Below are 20,276 nucleotides of genomic sequence, written 5' to 3'. Positions count from 1 at the left end.
AGAGCTCCTATAACTCCCTGTCTTGCTAGCCTGGCCAAATGTAGTAGGTGTTCTGTAGGGTCCAGTGACACAGCCTCCCCTGTCACCCAAGCTAGGTACTCAAGGTGTGTCTTTTGTGTAGGCTGAGCACATTCTTCTCTTGTAGTTGAGCCTTGATTGGTGTTGTCAGGTCAATGGGAGGGATGTACCCAGGCCAGTTAGCTGTAATGACTGGCTGTGAATATTGACCACCAATTTCTGCCCTCCATGGGGGATCAGCTGTACAAGGGTATGGTGGTGGTGCTTTCACATGGTCTGTAGCTATCCACTGGGTACACAAGCTCTGGGGTTTTCTGGGTGGTGCATGCCAAGGTCAGCTCCCACTTGTGTACTGCCCAGGACGACCCTGCCTGAGTTCTAAAGCAATCCGAGATGACTGCTACTTGTGCTTGGCTGGGAGAACCCAGGTCAAGCCAAGCTGTAAACCTAGACTGGCTGCTGCTAGTGCAGGGCCTGGGACCACTTAGCAACAGGTACAGGGGCTGGGAGCTCACTGAAGCTGGCTGTTGTTTGTCTGATAAGATTTAGGAAGACCAGTCATTCCTGCGGAAAAGCCACAGTGAAATGCTTGGGTGGGCCAGTAAGTTGGGTGGTATGGAGCCTCAAGGAATCTCCAGGGTGGGGAAAACACTGTTAGACAGGTTGGCTGAGTCTCACATGTGGCACCCACCTGCAGGCATTGTGGCTCTGTGGGGGGAGGGTTCAGAAAAGGGACAATGGGCTCTGCCCACCTTTCTGTTTGGGAGTAAACTGGGTACTCATGTGCACCATTGGCCCCCAGCTCTCACCCAAACGGCAGACACTTCAGTCCCTTCGTGTATTCCACTGGTACCCTTCAAGCTGCCATCCAGGTACAACAGTTCAGAGGGAGTCAGTCTAAGTAAGTCTGTGTGTGGATTCCCTAAGAGGAACTGCTTGAGACTCCAGAATTTTCTTCCATGAACTCAACTCCTGCTGGCTTTCACAGCCAGACTGATCTTCCTGGCACTGAAACCCTAGGTTGGGAGGCCTAGTGTGGGGCTAGGACTCCTTGTTCCTGAGATATCTCCTAGATTTTCTTAAATAATTTTTTAAATTTAATTCTTGTTCAAGTACAGCTTTCTGTCCTATATTCCCAACCCTGCCCACACCCTGCCTCGTGCTCCCCACCTCCCTCCCATCTCTGCCCCCCACCCTTAGTTATTGTCCATGTGTCCTTTATACTTGTTCATGTGAGTCCATCCCCTTTTCCCCTATGACTCCCTCCCCTCTCGGCTCTGGACCCTGTCAGCCTGTTCCGTATTTGAGTGTCATTGGTCAGATTTTGCTTGCTTGTTTGTTTTGTTTAGATTCCTCTTAACAGTGATATCATATGGTATTTGTCTTTCACCGCCTGGCTTATTTCACTCAGCATAATGCTTTCCAGTTCCATCCATGATGTTACAAAGGGGAGTAGTTCCTTCTTCCTTTCTGCAGCATAGAATTCCATTGTGTAAATGTACCAGAGCTTTTTGATCCAGTCATTTACCGATGGGCATCTAGGTTGCTTCCAGCTCTTGGCTATTGTGAATTGTGCTGCTATGAACATGGGGGTGCATAGGTTCTTTTGGATTGGTGTTTCAGGGTTCTTAGGATATACTCCTAATAGTGGAATTGCTGAGTCAAAAGGCACGTTCATTTTTAGTTTTCTTAGAAAATTCCATACTGTTTTCCATAGTGGTTGTACCAGTCTGCAATCCCACCAACAGTGAACTAGAGTCCCCTTTTCCCCACAACCTCTCCAGCACTTGTTGTTTGTTTCTTTGTTTATGATAGCCAATCTGACTGGTGTTAAGTGGTATCTCATTGTGGTTTTAATTTGCATCTCTCTGATAGCTAGTGATATCGAGCATCTTTTCATGTGTCTCTGGATTCTCTGTATGTCCTCCTTGGAGAAATGTCTGTTCAAGTCCTCTGCCCATTTTTTGATTGGGTTGCTTGTCTTCTTTGAGTGGAGCCGAATGAGTTCTTTGTATATTTTGGAGATTAAACCCTTATCTGAGGTATCATTGGCAAATATGTTTTCCCAAGCTGTTGCTTCTCTTTGTATCTTGATACTGTTTTCCTTAGCCATGCAGAAGCTTTTAATTTTGATGAGATCCCATTTGTTTATTCTTTCCTTTATGTTCCTTGCTCTAGGGGACGTATCAGTAAAAATATTGCTGCGTGGAATATCTGAGATTTTCTTGCCAAGGCTCTCCTCTAGGGTTTTAATGGTTTCACGGCTTATATTTAAGTCTTTTATCCACCTTGAATTTATTTTGGTGTATGGTGTAAGTTGGTGCTCAAGTTTCATTTTTTTGCATGTAGCTGTCCAGTTCTCCCAACACCATTTGTTGAAAAGGCTGTCTTTACTCCATTTTATGTTATTGCCCCCTTTGTTGAATATTAATTGATTGTAGAGAGTTGGGTTTATTTCCGGGCTCTCTGTTCTATTCCATTGGTCTATGTGCCTGTTTTTGTGCCAGTACCAGGCTGTTTTCATTACAGTGGCCTTGTAATACAGTTTGATATCAGGTATTGTGATCCCTCCTACTTTGTTCTTCTTTCTCAACATTGTAGCTGCTATTCGGGGTCATTTATGGTTCCATATAAATTTTTGAAGTGTTTGTTCTATGTTTGTGAAATATGCCATTGGTACTTTAATAGGTATTGAATTGAATCTGTACATTGCTTTGGGTAGTATGGACATTTTGATGATGTTAATTCTTCCAATCCATGAATACAGTATATGTTTCCATTTGTTTGTGTCTTCCTCAATTTCTTTCTTCAGTGTTGTGTAGTTTCTGCATACAGGTCTTTTACCTCCTTGGTTAGGTTTATTCCCAGATATTTTATTTTTGTTTTTGCTATATCGAATGGGACTTTTTTCTTCATTTCTGCTTCTGCTGCTTCATTGTTGGTATACAGAAATGCCTTTGATTTCTGGATATTGACTTTGTATCCCGCTGTTTTGCCAAATTCATTTATTAGTTAGAGCAGTTTTTTGGTAGAGGCTATAGGATTTTCCATGTACACTATCATGTCATCTGCAAACAGTGCCAGTTTTGTTTCCTCCTTTCTGATTTGGATGCCTTTTATTTCATCTTGTCTGATGGCTGTGGCTAGAACTTCTAATACTATATTGAATACAGGTGGTGAAAGTGGGCAACCTTGTCTTGTTCCTGATCTTAGTGAAAAGCTTTTAGTTTTTGCCCATTGAGTATGATGTTGTCTGCAGGTCTTTCATGTATGGCCTTTATTATATTGAAGCATGCTCCCTCTATTCCCATTTTTCTGAGTACCTTTATGATAAATGGGTGTTGAACCTTGTCAAAAGCTTTTTCCATGTCTATTGATATGATCATGTGGTTTTTGTATTTGTTTTTGCTTATCTGGTGTATTACATTTATTGATTTGCGAATATTGAACCAACCTTGCATCCCTGGGATGAATCCCACTTGGTGGTGGTGTATGATCTTTTTGATGTATTGTTGGATGCGATTTGCCAATATTTTATTGAGGATTTTAGCATCTATGTTCATCAGTGATATTGGCCTGTAATTTTCTTTCTTTGTTGTGTCTCTATCTGGCTTTAGAATTAGGGTGATGCTGGCTTCATAAAAAGAGTTGGGGAGTTTTCCCTCCTTTTGGATTTTTTGCAATGGTCTGTGAAGAATAGGGGTTAGTTCTTCCTTAAATGCTTTGTAGAATTCTCCTGTGAAACCATCTGGTCCGGGGCTTTTGTGTGATGGGAGTTTTTTATTACTTCTTCAATTTCATTTGCTGTTATTGGCCTGTTCAGGTTTTCTGCTTCTTTTTCATTGAGTTTTGGAAGATTATATTTTTCTAGAAATTTGTCCTTTCACCTAGGTTTTTAAATTTCTTGGCATACACTTTTGCATAGTAATTTCTTGCAATCCTTTCTATTTCTGTGGTATCAGTTGTAATCTCTCCTCTTTCATTTCTGCTTGTGTTTATTTGGGTCCTCTCTCTTCTTCTCTTGATGAGCCTACTTAAAGGCTTGTCGATTTTGTTTATCGTTTCAAAAAAAAAAACAGCTCCTGGATTCATTGATCCTTAGAATTGTGCTTTTAGTCTCTGTGCCATTTATTTCTGCTGTGATCTTGGTTATTTCCTTCCTTCTACTTGCTCTGGGCTGTCTTTGTTGTTGTTTCTTGAGTTATGGCAGGCATCGGGTTAGGTTGTTTGTTTGAAATGTTTCTATCTTCTTTAGGTAAGCCTGTATTGCTATGAATTTCCCTCTCAGGACTGCCTTGGCCATGTCCCATAAGTTTTGGGTTGTTGTGAGTTCATTTTCACTTGTTTCCATAAACTTTTTGATTTCTTCCCTAATTTCAATCTTGACTCATTCGTTGTTTAATAGCATACCATTCAGTGTCCGTGCTTTTGGGTGTTTTGTTTTTTTTCCTGTGGGATTAGTTTCCAATTTCAGTCCCTTGTAATCAGAGAAAATGCTTGGTATGATTTCTATTTTCCTGAATTTGTTGAGACTCGTTTTGTGTCCTATCATGTGACCTATCTTTGAAAATGTTCCATGTGCATTTGAAAAGAATGTGTATTTAGCTTCCTTGGGATGGAGGGCTCTATATATATCAATTAGGTCCATTTCATCTATGGTGTCATTTAATGCTGCAATATCTTTGTTGATATTTTGTTTGGAAGATTTGTCCATTTTTGACAGTGGGGTGTTAAAATCCCCTACTATAATTGTGTTGCTGTCAATATCTTTCTTGAGATCCTCTAGAATTTTCTTTATATATTTGGGTGCTCCTATGTTGGGTGCATATATATACGATGTTAATTTCTTCTTGGTGGATTCTTCCCTTCAGTAATATGAAGTGACCTTCTGGGTCTCTCTTTATGGCCCTTTTTTTGAAGTCTGTTTTGTCTTATATAAGAATTGCTACCCCCGCTTTTTTTTCTTGTCCATTTGCTTGAGAAATTTGTTTCCATCCTTTCACTTTTAGTCTGTGATGGTCTTTTGACCTAAGGTGGGTCTCTTGTAGGTAGCATATGTGTGGGTCATGGTTTCTTATCCATTCAGCTATTCCATGTCTTTTAATTGGTGCATTTAATCCATTTACTTTTAAGGTTATTATTGAAAGGTGCTTATTCATTGCCATTTGTGTACCTGTCTTCCTCTCTATCTCTCTCTTTTCCTTCCTCTTCGTAAAGCAGCCCTTTTAGTAATTCTTGTAGAACTGGTTTGGTGGAGGTGTATTTTTTTAGACTTCTTTTGTCTTGGAAGCTCTTTATTTGGCCTTCCATCTTGATTGAGAGCCTTGCTGGGTACTGTAGCCTTGCTTGTAGGCCTCTGTTTCTCATTGCTTGGAATATTTCTTGCCATTCTCTTCTTCCTTGGAATGTTTCCATTGAGAAGTCGGTAGCCAACCTTTTTGGGACTCCCTTTTATGTTACTTTCTTTTTCTCCCTTGCTGCCTTTAGGATTTTCTCTTTGTCTTGGACGTTTGCCAAATTAATGATGATATGTTTTGCAGTAGACCTCTTCGGGTTCCACCTGATTGGGACTCTCTGCAATTCCTGAATCCATGTGACTTTATCTCTCCTCAACATAGGAAAATTTTCCATTATTACTCTTTCAAATAGGTTTTCTATCCCTTGTTCTTCTTCCTTTCCTTCTGGTATTCCTATTATTCGGATATTATTACATTTCATGTTGTCTTGCATTTCTCTTAAATTCTCCTCATTTTTTTCTGGTTCTCTTTTCTGTTACTTGGTCCATCTGGGAGATTCTTTCTATCCTGTCTTCTATTTCACTTATTACATCTTCCGCCTCTTTGATTCTATTCTTCATACCTTCTACTGTGTTCTTCAGTTCAGAAATTGTATTCTGCATTTCCTCTTGGCCTTTACTGATGGTTTCTATTTCCTTTTTCATGTTTGTATAGTTTGCAGAGAGTTCATTGTAGCTCCCCTGTAGTTTCTGGTAGCTCGTTGTAAGCTCTTTGAATTTCTTGATAACCAGTGCTTTGAATTCAATATCTGATAGGTGGCTTGCCTCTATTTCATCTAACATTCTTTCTGAGACTTCCTTCTTTTCTTTCATTTGGGGATTGTTTCTTTTTTTTTTAAAGATTTTATTTATTTATTTATCTTTAGAGGGGAAGGAGAGGGAGAGAAACATCAATGTATGGTTGCCTTTCGTGCATCCCCTGCTGGGAGTTGGCCTGCAGGGTACCAGCCTGCAACCTAGGCATGTGCCCTGACTGGGAATCGAACCACGATCCTCTGGTTCGCAGGCCCGCGCTCAATCCACTGAGCTACACCAGCCAGGGCTTGGGGATTGTTTCTTTGTGTTCCCATTGTTTGCATTGCTCTTCTTGTTGGCCTCAGCTTCTTAAAGTGATCTGTTCTGGTTCCCTGGGTTTATGGTGTGAACTTCTGTGGTAGGATGCCTGTGAAATTCAGTGGTGCAGTCTCCTGCAGGTGTCTTGGTGTTCTCCACTTCCACCTCCTCCTCTTGTTGGTTTCCAGCTGGTCAAACCTTTTCTTCTGGTCTCACTAGCTGCAGGAGCCTTAGGGGCTATTCGTGTGGCCTTTCTCTCATCTTGGTGAACTTAGCTGGTCTCGCCAGTGCCCTCCCAAGATCCAGACTGGCGCCGTTCTCCTGTGCCCCACTGAGAGCAGGTTTTTCCCCAGGCTTCCCAACCCTGGCCTGGCGTGAGCTCGGGCGCTCCCAGCCAGGCTTTCCTGGTGTTGCAGGCTTGGGCTTGGAACTTCCCCAGTGCTGTGGCTGCACACACAGGGCGACTCACAATTCTTCCAAGCTGGCAGCCACAGCCTGACTCCTGGTGCTTCTCAGTCTGCGCCCAGCTGTGTAGGGATGGAGCTGGCGACTGGCACTCTTTCAGGGACCCTGCCAGTAGCCTGCAGCTCTCCCAGACTGTGGGAGTGAAGGCTCAAGTCCTGCGCTCTCAGTTCACCAACACGGCAACAACAGCCTGACTCCCAGTGCTTCTCAATCTGCTAGTAGCCTGCAGCTCCCCGTGAATGTGGGAACACCGGCTCGAGTCCACTGCTACTAGGAATGTGCGCTACTGGGAATGCACTGCAACACCTAGATCCCCAAGCCCTAACCACAGCCTGACTCCCGGTGCTTCACAGTCTGCTCCTGGCTGGGTAGGGAGGGAGCTGGTGACTGGCGCTCTTCCAGGGGCCCTGCCAGTATCCTGCAGCTTCCCGAGACTGTGGGAGCTGCGGCTCAGGCTACTGGGAATGCAGGGGCGGCTCAGTTCCCCAAGCCGGCAACCACAGCCTGCCTCCACGGGTTATCAGAGCTCTGTGGTTTGCTTCCCAATGCCCACTCCTCTCTCTGGCACTACAGGCAAACCAATCTCTCCTGGTGTTTTCCAATCTGTGCCCTACTGGTTAGAGAGGGTGCCAGTGACTAGTTCTCTCCCAGGGTTGTCGTTGTTGCCCGCCCTCGGCTCTCAGAGACCAGGGTGACCCGGCCAGGGCCCTGGGGCCTCCCAGCAGAGGGCCTGCAGCCTCTGCGCTGTTCCCTTGTACCTTGTTGATCTGCGGTCATGTCCTCTCCTCAACCTCTGGTCATTCGGTGTCCGCTACACTTTCTGGGGTCCTGCCTTCCTATATACTGGGTCCCTGTTGGGTATTTCCTGCGCTCCTCTGCAGAGCAGCCCAGTTTTTCTATGGCGCATGGAGGGAAGCGAAATCCTTTGTCCTACCTCGCTGCCATCTTCCTCTTTCTCCCATTGAAAAAAACAGTTTTTCTACAAAGGAACTTTAAAACCGCAGTTTCTTACTCCTTCCCTTGGTACTGATCCTTACTTAAGGTCCTATGGTTCTCTGTGGGTTACAGCCTCCAGCCTCTCCTGAATTTTTTAATGTATATTTTGTTGACTATGCTATTACATTTGCCCCCAATTTTCTCCCCTTTCTCTCCCTCCTCCCTGCACCCCCACCCCCCAACATTCTCTCCCCCCTCTTAGTTCATGTCCATAGATTGTACATATAAATTCTTTGGCTTCTCCATTTCCTGTACTATTCTTAACCTACTCCTGTCAACTTTGTGCCTACCTGTTATGCTTCTTATTCCCTGTACCTTTCCCCCCATTCTTTTGCTCCCCCACCCCATGATAACATTCTACATGATCTCCATTTCTGTGATTCTGTTCCTATTATAGTGTTTGCTTAGCTCATTTTTTTGTTTTTGTTTTTTTTTAGGTTCAGTTGTTGATAGTTGTGAGTTTGTTGTCAGTTTACTGTTCATATTGATCTTCTTCTTTTTCTTAGATAATCCCCTTTAACATTTCATATAATGAGGGCTTGGTGATGATGAACTCCCTTAACTTGACCTTATCTGGGAAGCACTTGATCTGCCCTTCCACTCTAAATGATAGCTTTGCTGGATAGAGTAACCTTGGATATAGGTCCTTGCCTTTCATGACTTCAAATACTTCTTTCCAGTCCCTTCTTGCCTGTAAGGTTTCTTTTGAGAAATCAGCTGATAGTCTAATCGGAACTCCATTGTAGGTAACTCTCTCCTGTTGTTGCTTTTAACAGTCTCTCCTTATCTTTAATCTTGGGTGACTTAATTATGATGTGTCTTGATGTGTTTCTCCTTGGGCCCAATTACTTTGGGACTCTGAGCTCCCTGGACTTCCTAGAAGTCTGTTTCCTTTATCAATGAAGTTTTCAATTTCTGCCTGCTCCTTTTCTCCTTCTGGTACCCTTATGATTCAGATGTTGGAGCATTTGAAGTTGTCCCAAAGGTTTCTAAGCCTCTTCTCATTTATTTTTTGAATTCTTGTCTCTTCATTCTGTTCCAGTTGGATGCTTATCTCTTTTTTTTTTGTTTGTTTGTTTCAAATCATTGATTTGAATCCTGGTTTTCTTCCCTTCCCAGTTTCCTGTTGGTTCCTTATATATTTTTATATTAGTTTTTTACAGCCTATTTCATTTTACAACCAAGCTCAATCATTTCTGTGAGCATTCTGATTATAAGTGTTTTGAACTCTGCATCAGATAGGTTGTCTATCTCCTTGTCACTTAGTTCTTTTTCCGAAGTTTTGATCTGGTCTTTCATTTAGGCCATATTTCTTTATCTTGGCTTGCTTGTTAAGTTGTAAGGGGCAGAACCTTAGGTATTCACCAGGGTAGACAACCCTCTTTGTTGCATTGTGGTGTTGTCCGTGGGCAATGGGTCAGAGAAGGAACAATGCTGCTTTCTTGGTCCTTGCCATGCTTTCTGTGAGTTCCCCTGCTACCCACAAGCAGATTTTGCCTTTTCAGGTGCCAATTCCTGTGTGAGTGGGTTTGTGTACATTCTAGGACCCTGTCAGCCTCTCCAATGGACTCTCCTGTGAGACTGGGAGTTTCTTCTACCACCACAACCCCTACAGATTTTTATAGACAGAGGTTCTGAGTCTTGAATTTCCTGTGCTAAAAACTCTGGGTTTCACAGTCTCTCACTCCCCATTTGTTCCTCCTGGCCTATGTGTGTGTGCATGTGGGATGCTCATTCAGTCAGCCCCCACCCTGTTTGAGTAGTCTGCCTCTTTGCTGCGTGTCCTCTCTGACCTATTGCTGCTACCCCTCCTACCAGTCTTGATGAATATTTCTTTAACTCCTTGGTTGTTGACCTTCCATGCAGTTTGACATTCTGGCAGTTCTGGTTGTTTTTTTGTTTATAAATTGGTTATCCTTCTTTTGGTCATGTGAGGAAATGGAACGTTTCTACCTATGCCTCCATCTTGGCCAGAACCACACTCCCAAATTTTTAGCCACCACACGTGGATGTGGGACCAGCCTGTTCTGCATCTCTGCCCCTCCTACCATTCTGGATGGTTGTGGTTTCTTTAATTGTGTAGTTTTTGGACATCTACTGAACTTGATTTCTGAATATTCTGAATGATAGCTGTTCTGTAGTTTAGTTGTAATTTTGATGTGGTTGTGTGAGGTAAGCACTGTTTACCTATGCCCCCATCTTGACTGGAAGTCCCAGAAATATGGCACTTAAAAATGCATCCTAGAGCCTCTACCCCTCTGTTCACAGCAGCTGTCTTGTCTGCTTTCAGAGTTCTACAGATGAGAGCCAGTGGAGGCCTGGAGCAGGATACTGTGGAGAGTACACTCTGGCAGAATGAGGAATTCAGAGAAGGCTGTCATGTCCCCTTTTCAGCTCTCTCACTTGGGCTCCATGCTTGTGTGTCATTTCCCTATGACCCCTTCTGCCATGTCTTATGCAAGTCACTGTTATATAATCTAAGAGAAAAGGTTCTAGTATTAAGCTCTGAGACAAGTGTTTCCTATGAGTTCCCTTATTTATTCCTGATGACTGTTATTTGCATGTCACAAATAAGATACAGTTTCCAAGAATTTAGCAGGCACTCATATTTGATGTACAATTCCTCTCAGGTTTATCTGCATTTCAGTCATGCTTCCTGCATGCCTTAAAGCATTAGAGGCTCAAAGTGACATGTCTCTAATGGTGGGATTTCTGGCACTTTCCCAAGACCCCTCAGTTCATAACTTGTAAACAGCCACCTTAAACATGGTTCTAAGTTATAAGGTTCTCCTCAATGGTAACAATGGTAATTCCAACACGTCCATTATTAGCAAATATTATCATCATTCTTAAGAATTGTAGGGAGACGTCTGGCCAAGATGGAGGCATAGGTAGACACACTGTGCCTCCTTGCACAACCAAAAGAGGACAATAACAAATTTAAAAACAAAAAACAACCAGAACTGACAGAAAATTGAACTGTATGAAAGTCCGACAACCAAGGAATTAAAGAAGAACTATTCATCCACAGCAGTAGCAGGGGCAGAGATGGGCACCTGAGGCAGAGAGGACTCATGGCAAGGCTGTGTCTGGTGGAGCAGGCAGTCCCACATTCATGTGTAGATAAACTGGTAGGAACAACTGGAGAGTGAGGCAGACCACTCAACACAGAGTTCCAGCATGGGTAAATAAAGCCTCAAAACCTCTGACTGAAAAAACCTGTGAGAGTTGAGGAGGGAGGAGAAACTCCCAGCCCCACAAGAGAGTTCATTGGAGAGACTTACAGGGTTCTAGAATGTACACAAACCCACCCACCCAGGAATGATAATCAGAAGGACCCAATTTTCTTGTGGGTAGTGGTGAGAGTGACTGAAAGCCAGCAGAGAGCTGAGAAAGTAGCACTGTTCCCTCTCAGAACCCTCTCCCACATACAGTGCCACAACAAAGCAAAGTGGTTTGCCCTGCCCTAGTGAACACCTAAGGCTCTGCCTTGTACTATGTAACAGGTGCATCGAGACCCAAAAATGGCCCAAATGAAAGAACAGATCAAAGCTCCAGAAAAAATACAACTAGGTGACAAAGAGATAGCCAACTTACCTCTGCACAGATGCACAGTTCAAAACACTATTAATCAGGATGCTCACAGAATTGGTTGAGTATGATCACAAAATAGAGGAAAAATGAAGGTTATGAGAAGTGAAATAAAGGAAAATGTACAGGGAACCAACAGTGACAGGAAGGAAACCAGGACTCAAATCAATATTTTGAACCAAAAGGAAGAAATAAACAGTCAACCAGAACAGAATGAAGAAAGAAAAATTAAAAAATATGAGGAGAGGCTTAGGAACTTCCAGGACAAGTTTAAACATTCCAATATCTGAATCATAGGGGTGCCAGAAGGAGAAGAGGAAGAGCAAGAAATGGAAAACTTATTTGAACAAATAATAAAGGAGAACTTCCCCAATCTGGCAAAGGAAATAGACCTCCAGGAAGTCCAGAAAGCTCAGAGAGGCCCAACAAAGTTGGACCCAAGGGAGCACACACCAATGTACATCATAATTACACTACCCAAGTTGAAAAATAAGGAGAGAATCTTAAAAGCACCAAGAGAAAAGGAGATAGTTACCTACAATATAGTTCCCATTAGACTACCAGCTGATTTCTCAAAAGAAACCTTGTAGGCTAGAAGGGGCTGGAAAGAAGTATTTGAAGTAATGAAAGGCAAGGACCTACATCCAAGATTACTCTATCCAGCAAAGCTATCATTTAGAATGGAAGGGCAGATAAAATGTATTCCATAAAAGGTCAAGCTAAAGGAGTTCATCATCACTAATCCTTTATTATATGAAATGTTAAAGGGACTTATCTAAGAAAAAGAAGATCAAAACTATGAACAGTAAACTGACAACAAACTCACAACTATCAACAGCTGAACCTAAAAAGAAAAACAAACTAAGGAAACAACTATAACAGGAACAGAATCACAGAGATGGAGATCACATGGAGGGTTATCAGTGGGGGAGTGGGAAGGGGAGAGAGAGGGAAAATGAACAGGGAATAAGAAGCATAAATGGTAGGTATAAAACGAACAGGGGAATGAGTTAAGAATAGTATGAGAAATGGAGAAGCCAAAGAACTGGTATGTGTGGCCCATGGACATGAACTAAAGCTGGGGGATGTAGGTGGGAGGTGGTGTGCAGGGCAGAAGGTAATAAAGTGGGGGGAAATCGGACATCTGTAATAACATAATCAATAAAATATATTTTAAGAAAGAGGTGTAGAGAGAAATTATCTGTTTGTTGGACAACAAACAAAACAGCATTTGATCATGCTGTACCTCCTGGTATTCTTATCAGACAGTTAAGAAGAAAGATGCTGGAGTCACCCTAGCTACAAGATCTCAGACAAGTTCCTGAACTTTTCAGTTCTACAATTTCCTCATCTATAAAGTGGAGATAATAATACCTACCTTATAAGGTTGTTCTGAAGATTAAACAAACTACTATATGTAAAATGCCTAGAAGTGTGTCTGACAGTGTCCCTGCTACAGGGAACCAACAGTGACTCCCTTTTGATATGGTTGTATAAGGAGGTGAGCAGTGTTTACCTATGCCCTTATCTTGACCGAAAGTCCCAGAAATAAGGTTTGTGTAAGTACAACAAACAATATTATTATTATCACCAAGGAATCACAGAGAACTTTAGTTTTGCTCAGCAAAGATCTCTACTGACCCAGATAGAAAAAGAAAGTTATAACACCTCATGTAGGCCCAAATTGCCAATGACTGCTTAGACTATAACTCAGGTCCTGGGTTCTCAGCCTCCTTCATCTTCTGTTCTACTTTCCAGTGAGAAAAATAAATATGAACTTCCCAGGAATTTGAGACTGCCATTTTCTGGTCTCAAACAACTCTTCCAAAACAAAGTAAAGCTCAAAAATTGTATTTTTCAATAAATGTTTGTTCTAGTCAAACTGGTTGCCCTTCTGTGTTGTGCCATCCTTTGCAGGGTATTCAACAAATGTCTGTAATGGTCATCTTTGGTCTTTAGGCTCACAATGGCCTAAGTGTTGCTAGGTCCATAATTATCGTTTTTGTTCTTTCTGTTTCCCCACCTTTAAGTGTTATTCTAAAAGGCCTCCCTCCAGGCTCGAATTTTCCAGAAGGAGACCACAAGATCCAGTACACAGTTTATGACCGAGCTGAGAACAAGGGGACTTGCAAATTTCGAGTTAGAGTAAGAGGTAAGAATCCTGATTATCGTCTTTTCCCCCTCTTTACAAGAGCAAAGGGAAGCAAGCTCTCAAGCAATAACCCTCTAAAAGCACCCACTGCCATAAGGATACTTCCCAGTTTGGATTCACTTCTAATGAGGCCAAGAAAGTATACCAACTTAATGATTAAATTTCACAATACAAATCCAGATGAGGTTCAGTGCTGGCAGCTTACTTAAGGAGTCCGAGAGAGTGATAAGCTAGTCTCACATGAGCCTGTCCTAGCTGTACTAGAATATTAGATAACTTTTTCATCCCTGGGTTTGGTGACCAGCTAAAGCCTGTAGGTCCTTCTATAAAGTAGGTTGGAAACTCTCTAGATAGGGCTACTGGATCATGCTTTTGGTGTTCTAGGATTTTTGGTCTACCTGAAAAAAGGTGTTTTAAGGTTTATTTTATGCCTCATGGTTTGGACAGCTAATTAATAACCATCTTTACCCTTCTGCATTCAACCTCCCCATATAAAACACAGGGGGATAAAGCAGTTGATCTCAGTGTTCTCACTGGTATAAACAGTGACCATTCCAAGTTCAATCCCTGGCCAGATAGCCATCCCTGCCTCCTCACTCATTTCACATACTGGTGTAGAAGTCTGATTACAAAGCTGGTACATCTGAGACCTCACTTTCCCTGGTTACTCTGTGTGGAGGGGAGTTCAGCACTGAGACTTGCCTGGGCTTGTGTCCCTACAGTAAGACGCTGTGGCAAACTCAACCCCCCAGAGAATGGTTACATGAAGTGCTCCAGCGATGGGGATAATTATGGAGCCACTTGTGAGTTCTCCTGTATCGGCGGCTATGAGCTACAGGGTAGCCCTGCCCGAGTATGTCAGTCCAACTTGGCTTGGTCTGGCACGGAGCCCACCTGTGCAGGTATGTGTGCAGCCTTCTCTATCACCAGCAGCAGAACCTAAAAATTTCTTGGTTTTGGATTCCAGTACAGGAAGGAACAATTTCATTCTACATACTTTGAAAGGTTCAATGCCATCCCCTTCATCGGAGAGGTGAAAAAATTGTCCCTGGATCCCTGCTGCAGGTCATCTCACCCACCCTCCTCCTTTGCCTCTGCCTCTTCTGATTTCCCTTTTACAAGTTTTCTAATGTAAAGACACTTCTAATGTCTTCTAAGGAAGAAGCTGTTTGGGAATCCAGGACCAGCCTTTAGTGACATTATGAATCATCAAAGCCTGCTCTAGTTACCCTTGTTTTTCCCTTCTACAAATGTAAGGATTTTTTGTACAAAAGCAGTATACCACATGTACAGGCAATATAATGCCTCTTTTATAGCACTGGCTTGAAAGTCATGCAGACCATGGATATTTATAATCTTTCTTCTTATGTCAAGTGAGACAGATAACGGCCACTATCTGAGTCACTGTAAGAATGAAATGAAGTTATCCATTGAGCAATGGAACAGAACAGTGCCTGGCCCAGAGTAAGCCCTCAATACATGTCAGCTATTCTTACTGAGGAACAAAACTTGAACTGGGTAGCAATAATACTACAGAATTTGGACTAGTCAGAAAATTCTGGACATATCTCTAATTTATATTTTTGTCTCTTTTCCTAATCTTTTCTCATCTTTATGCTTCCCCTTTAATCCAAGACATTCAGAGTCAAATGAGAGAGAGATGTACCATCAGCTAAATATCCGAGTTTCTTCAATTTTATACATTAAAGTAGAAAGAACATACTTCTTTCTTTCCCTATGTCACTTCCTGAGGTTGGGAGAATAATGGCTCCCTCCTGCTAACTCTCCCATGTCCATATCATAATCTCCAGAATTTGTGAATATATTGCCTGACATGGCAAAAGGGATGTTACAGATATAATTAAAAATTTTGAGATGGGGAGAGTATCCTGTATTATCCAGGCAGGCCCAGGGTGATCACAAGAGAGAAAGAACTGCTGTCAAAACCAGAAAAAAAGATGATGGAAGCAGAGGTCAGAGAGACAAGAGATTTGAAGGGGCTGTGCTGCTGGCTTTGAAGATGGAAGAAGGGCCACAAGCCAAAGAATGCAAATGGCATCTAGATGCTGCAAAAGGCATGGAAACAGATTCTCTTCTAAAGCATCTAGGGGAACCCAGCCCTGCCAACACTTTGACTCTAGCCCAGTGAAACCATTTCAAACTTCTGATGCTACGACTGCAAGAAAATAAATCTGTGTGTTTTCATGCACTAAGTTCCTGGTGGTTTGTCGCAGCAGTAAGAGGAAAGTAATATACTTCCCACGCCTCTACCAGTACTTCTTGGGACCACCTCCTGAACAACTACTTACAGCTAAATCTTTATACCAGAGTTCACTTACATATATGGTTCTGTGTGCCATCATAGGCTATGTTGAACCAGAACAAGTAGAGTGTTTCTGACCTGTCTGGCCCTTTCTAATTATAGCCATGAATGTCAATGTGGGTGTCAGAACAGCAGCTGCACTTCTGGATCAGTTTTATGAGAAAAGGAGGCTCCTTATTGTGTCTACACCCACAGCCCGAAACCTCCTCTACAGGCTGCAGCTTGGAATGCTACAGGTGAGTCCATGGGGCAAGGACAAGGAAGGAACCTGTAGCCAGGAGGACCCAGTCATTTCATTAAAAATAAAGGCCAGCTTCAATGCCTAATCCATTTACCAGGAGCTTCACGATACTGGCACTTTAGAATTACCACTGTTCATTTCTGGTTTGGGGGTATAACCTTATTAGTATTGATTCTTCAGCATTAACCTAATCATTTTCCAACTAATACCATTAATTCATCTTCACTAATAAGCCTCCCTGACATGCTGTCCAGACCCAGCCAATAAATAATTGTCTTTGCAGAACCTGTGTAGATATGCCTGGGCTGGAGGTAATCAACTGTTAGCCCAAAAAAGCTCACTCTGAAGATAAGGGGAGTCCAGAAGTCCTCATGCCTCAGATTCTACCCCCAGTGAGCTTCCCCAACTCTCCCAGAGCTCCTCAGAGAGTGATGACTATCTTTAGAACACTAGTTCTCAAAGTCTGGTTCATGGACTAGTGGCATCAGCATCAATTGGGAACTCACTAGAAATGCAAATCCTCGAGCCCCATTCCAGATCTACCGGATCAGAATCTATATTTTAATTAGACCAGGTGATTCCTAAGCACCTTAAAATCTGAGGAACACTTTTCTAGGAAATGTCCCTTTCTCAGCTGGGCAAATTTTGTAACTACTGAGTGAGGCAACCAGTATCTTTAAACAACAACAACAACTAGAAACTGAAAGGATCAAAGTAGAACTTGCTTAATTTTTGTTGTTAAGCTGGTTTGCAATAAAAGTAGCCAACCTGACTGAATGCTAATGAGGCAGAATGCACACTGGTTTGTGGACACAGTGTTACACTTTTTTTTGAGGAATATTTTATTTACTACAGTGAATGGAATTAAGTGTTTAGAACAATATTGGTTTAACAAAAGCTACAATTTTAGTTCTCATTTCAGCATTAATACAATGAATGATAAGTCTTCATTCTCCTCATACACTTGAAGGACTTTCGTGAACTCTGAACAACTATACAAAGTTTTTCAGGCTCCTCAGATAGGAGCCAAATTCATTATGTCTTTATCCTCAATCCCTGCCACCTTATCTCCATCCTTGTATTGCCTTGTCCTAGCTAGGGGACATGCTTTTCAGTTAAAACAAGCTCACACCACTCTACTCTGTGGGCAATTGGCCTTGCAGGCTATATTCCATGATCATACATTTCCTCACCTATTCTTATTCCATAGAAAAACTATTAAACCAGACAACTTGCTTTTCCTCTTTGTTGGCAAACTATGGTTTTGCAGGTAAAATTTTATTGGAACACAGCCACACTCATTCATTTATGCAGTGTCTATGGCTGCTTGTGCACCATAGTGACACAATTGATTAGGGAAGAGACCATTCAGTTTCACAGAGCCCAATGTATTTAACTATCTGGCCCTTTGCAGAAAAAGTCTGCTGATGCCTGCCCTAGTCTAGCCCATTCATTTGCATACTAGCTAAAGTGCCAATCAATAGGTTGGAAAAGATACTTGGCATCCAGGTGTTTGTATGTGACCTCTGCCTAGTCAATATATTTATATTTATATTTTAACCAGAGCCTTCAAGGGAAATTTCATGGACTTAGGTGTTTCAGTTAGAATGATAAAAAAGTATATTTTTACCTTTTCTAACTTTTTTCCCCTGTCATCCCATATAGGGTTGTTTCAATGGAATTGTAATTTTTAAAAAATTGTGTTCTAATAACTCAGGAAGTTCAACTTTCTTTTCCCATTTAGGCAGGTTTATCTTATGTCATTTTTTGTTCCCTACTGCCATTGCTGCTCCTGATGAGAGACCTCCTGGCATGTGATTGAGTGGGCCATGTTTCTGAGGCTTTTGCCAAGGGCTGACTAGAAAGCTGGAACCTCTCATCCTTGTTTCCCTGACACATTTGGATGTGGGGAACATAGAGCAGGGGATGGGGAGGGTGGACATAAGGTCAGATAGGGAGACTCTGGAAATAATCATCCTTCCTTGAAAGGACAAATTTAGAATCCTCTGGGGGTGGCCTGGGACACTTTCTGGGAAATTTGGCTCATGTAAGATCTTAACCCATCTGGAAAGACAGAGACTAGTATTTTGCTTAGGTTTTCAAAATCCCATTACCAAGCAATTTCTGAATGATTTCTCTAGGAAGATATTAAGGTTTTACAGCCACTGGTTTCACCCCAATTTTTTCGACTGTTTTCAAGACAGTGTGGAATGGGCAAATAAACTTCCAAAAATAGACCAATTCTGTTTCTGTCAGTCTGTAGTTCAACATAAAAGTCTCTTTCTTTAAGCCATGCTCAGGCCTTCCCTATTTTTTTTTTACAGCAAGCACAGTGCAACCTGGATCTTCGACATATCACTGTGGTAGAGCTGGTAGGCATGTTCCCGACCCTCATTGGCAGGATAGGAGCAAAGATTATGCCTCCAGCCCTAGCTTTGCAGCTCAGGTAGGGGGACATCCTGTCCTTAAGTTTTCTCCCCTATAAATGTACTTTTTTTCTGATCAAGTTCCCTGATTTCTTTCTATTCAGTATTGATTCCAGGTAACTTTCAACATTTAATTGCTTTTCTTCTGGGAGTATTATAGTCACGTTAGTTGACATGTTGCTACTTGTCCAAATGTATCATACAATAGGTAATTACCAGTGTTCTCTTATTTGACCCTCCAACCAAATATTTTCACTTTTTTTTTCCTGCCTGATGGGAATGGGATGCATAGAGGAGAGCCTGCAAAAAAGACTTAAGTAATCCTTGGTCTTATTAAGAGGGTAAGCATCCAATGAGCCTTTCCAATATTGGCCTCCTTTTCTTCCATACTTCCAGGACACTTGTCCATACCCCCATTTTAACACTTAAATTTTATTTTGGCAATACTTACAAAGCCAGAACCATGGTGTTGCAGACTCTGAGTAATGGTGCTTTAAAGAAGCAGAATTCAGCAGCCAAAAGTAATTTCAGAACACCCCAACATTATTATTTATATCTCTTGACCATTGTGGAAAAGAAAATTAGGCTAAAGCAAAACTGAAAATCTTTCTCACCAATCTTTTTCTCTCACACATTGTAAGGGGCAGTGCAGATATCTATATTGCCTTTCAGAGTCCCAAGCTAATGTCAGCCCTACCATCTCATTGCATCAACATCCAGACTCATGGCTCCCAGATCTCTTCAAAAGAGGAAGAGAGAGAGTAAAAACAAACTGTACTACTCTTTTATGCTTCATGTTGGAAGATAAAATTGCTCTCTCTTCTAGCCCCTTGGCCAGGACTCATCACATGATTATGACTGATCTTCAGTGGAGGCTGGAAAATACAGTCTTTCTGTATTTCTAAGAAGAAAATGAAATAACACTTGCTGAGCTCTATCACAAATGTTGAAAGAGGGCCACAGAAATTCCTTGAGATATATAGAAATATGTCCTTAGCAAATGATGTTATAGATTAACATAATAGTTTCTCTCATTTCCTTATTTTCCACTTGCTTTTTAACCCACCCCATATTTTCTTTATATCTCTCTCCAACTAAAAAGAGTCACACCCACCAAGGTAAAAAACCTACAGGGTCAGGAATGTGACCAAAGATGAATAGAATACCTGAGTTCCCTTCATTTGAATGAAGGAGGGAGAAGTCTGGGTATACTCATAAGCATTTATATTTTTTGTCCTACTGTATTTGCATCTGGCACCTCCTTTGAGATCTGTACCAGTTGTCTCAAAATTCACTACCCATCCATTGCAGAAAATACTCAAGGGGATTATTCTACATGAAACAAAGAAACTATGAGTAAGACAACAAATTTACAAACTTACAGAACAAACAGGGATAATTTGTGACAACAAAAATGTAAAGGGGAGGGTGAAAGGTCTGAATTTGCAAAGGAGGATGAAGATCAGATGCATTCAAAAGAAAAAGGCCTGCTATATATGTGAAACTTTCTTTTTTCATAAATAAACCTAGTGGAAATCACACACATACACAAGAACAGAACAGACATATAACTTAAAATGGGAGAAAAGAGGTATGGAATATCACCAAACAAAATAATAAACATAAATAAAGGAAAAGAACCAATGGAGGCACAGAGCTATTAGAAAACAAATAATAATAATAATAATAATAATAATAATAATAATAAAATGGCT

At 41.8% G+C, this 20,276-nt stretch overlaps 1 protein-coding gene across 2 annotated transcripts in view; it reads left to right on the top strand.

Moving 5' to 3' along the window:
- Positions 1-18,585, top strand: part of SRPX (sushi repeat containing protein X-linked) — a 77,127-nt gene extending 58,542 nt beyond the window's left edge. For both annotated transcript variants that reach the window (XM_037059563.1, XM_037059562.1), the window contains 4 exons: positions 13,450-13,571; positions 14,294-14,473; positions 15,997-16,130; positions 18,460-18,585. In XM_037059563.1, coding sequence (XP_036915458.1) covers positions 13,450-13,571; positions 14,294-14,473; positions 15,997-16,130; positions 18,460-18,585 — 562 coding nt within the window. The remainder of the gene's footprint in view (positions 1-13,449; positions 13,572-14,293; positions 14,474-15,996; positions 16,131-18,459) is intronic.
- The last annotated feature ends 1,691 nt before the right edge of the window (positions 18,586-20,276 follow it).

This window comes from Sturnira hondurensis, unplaced genomic scaffold, assembly GCF_014824575.4.
Source record: "Sturnira hondurensis isolate 20B ecotype Veracruz unplaced genomic scaffold, ASM1482457v3 Scaffold0011192, whole genome shotgun sequence".
Taxonomy (NCBI): Eukaryota; Metazoa; Chordata; class Mammalia; order Chiroptera; family Phyllostomidae; genus Sturnira; species Sturnira hondurensis.
This window is presented reverse-complemented; position numbering and strand designations above follow the sequence as displayed.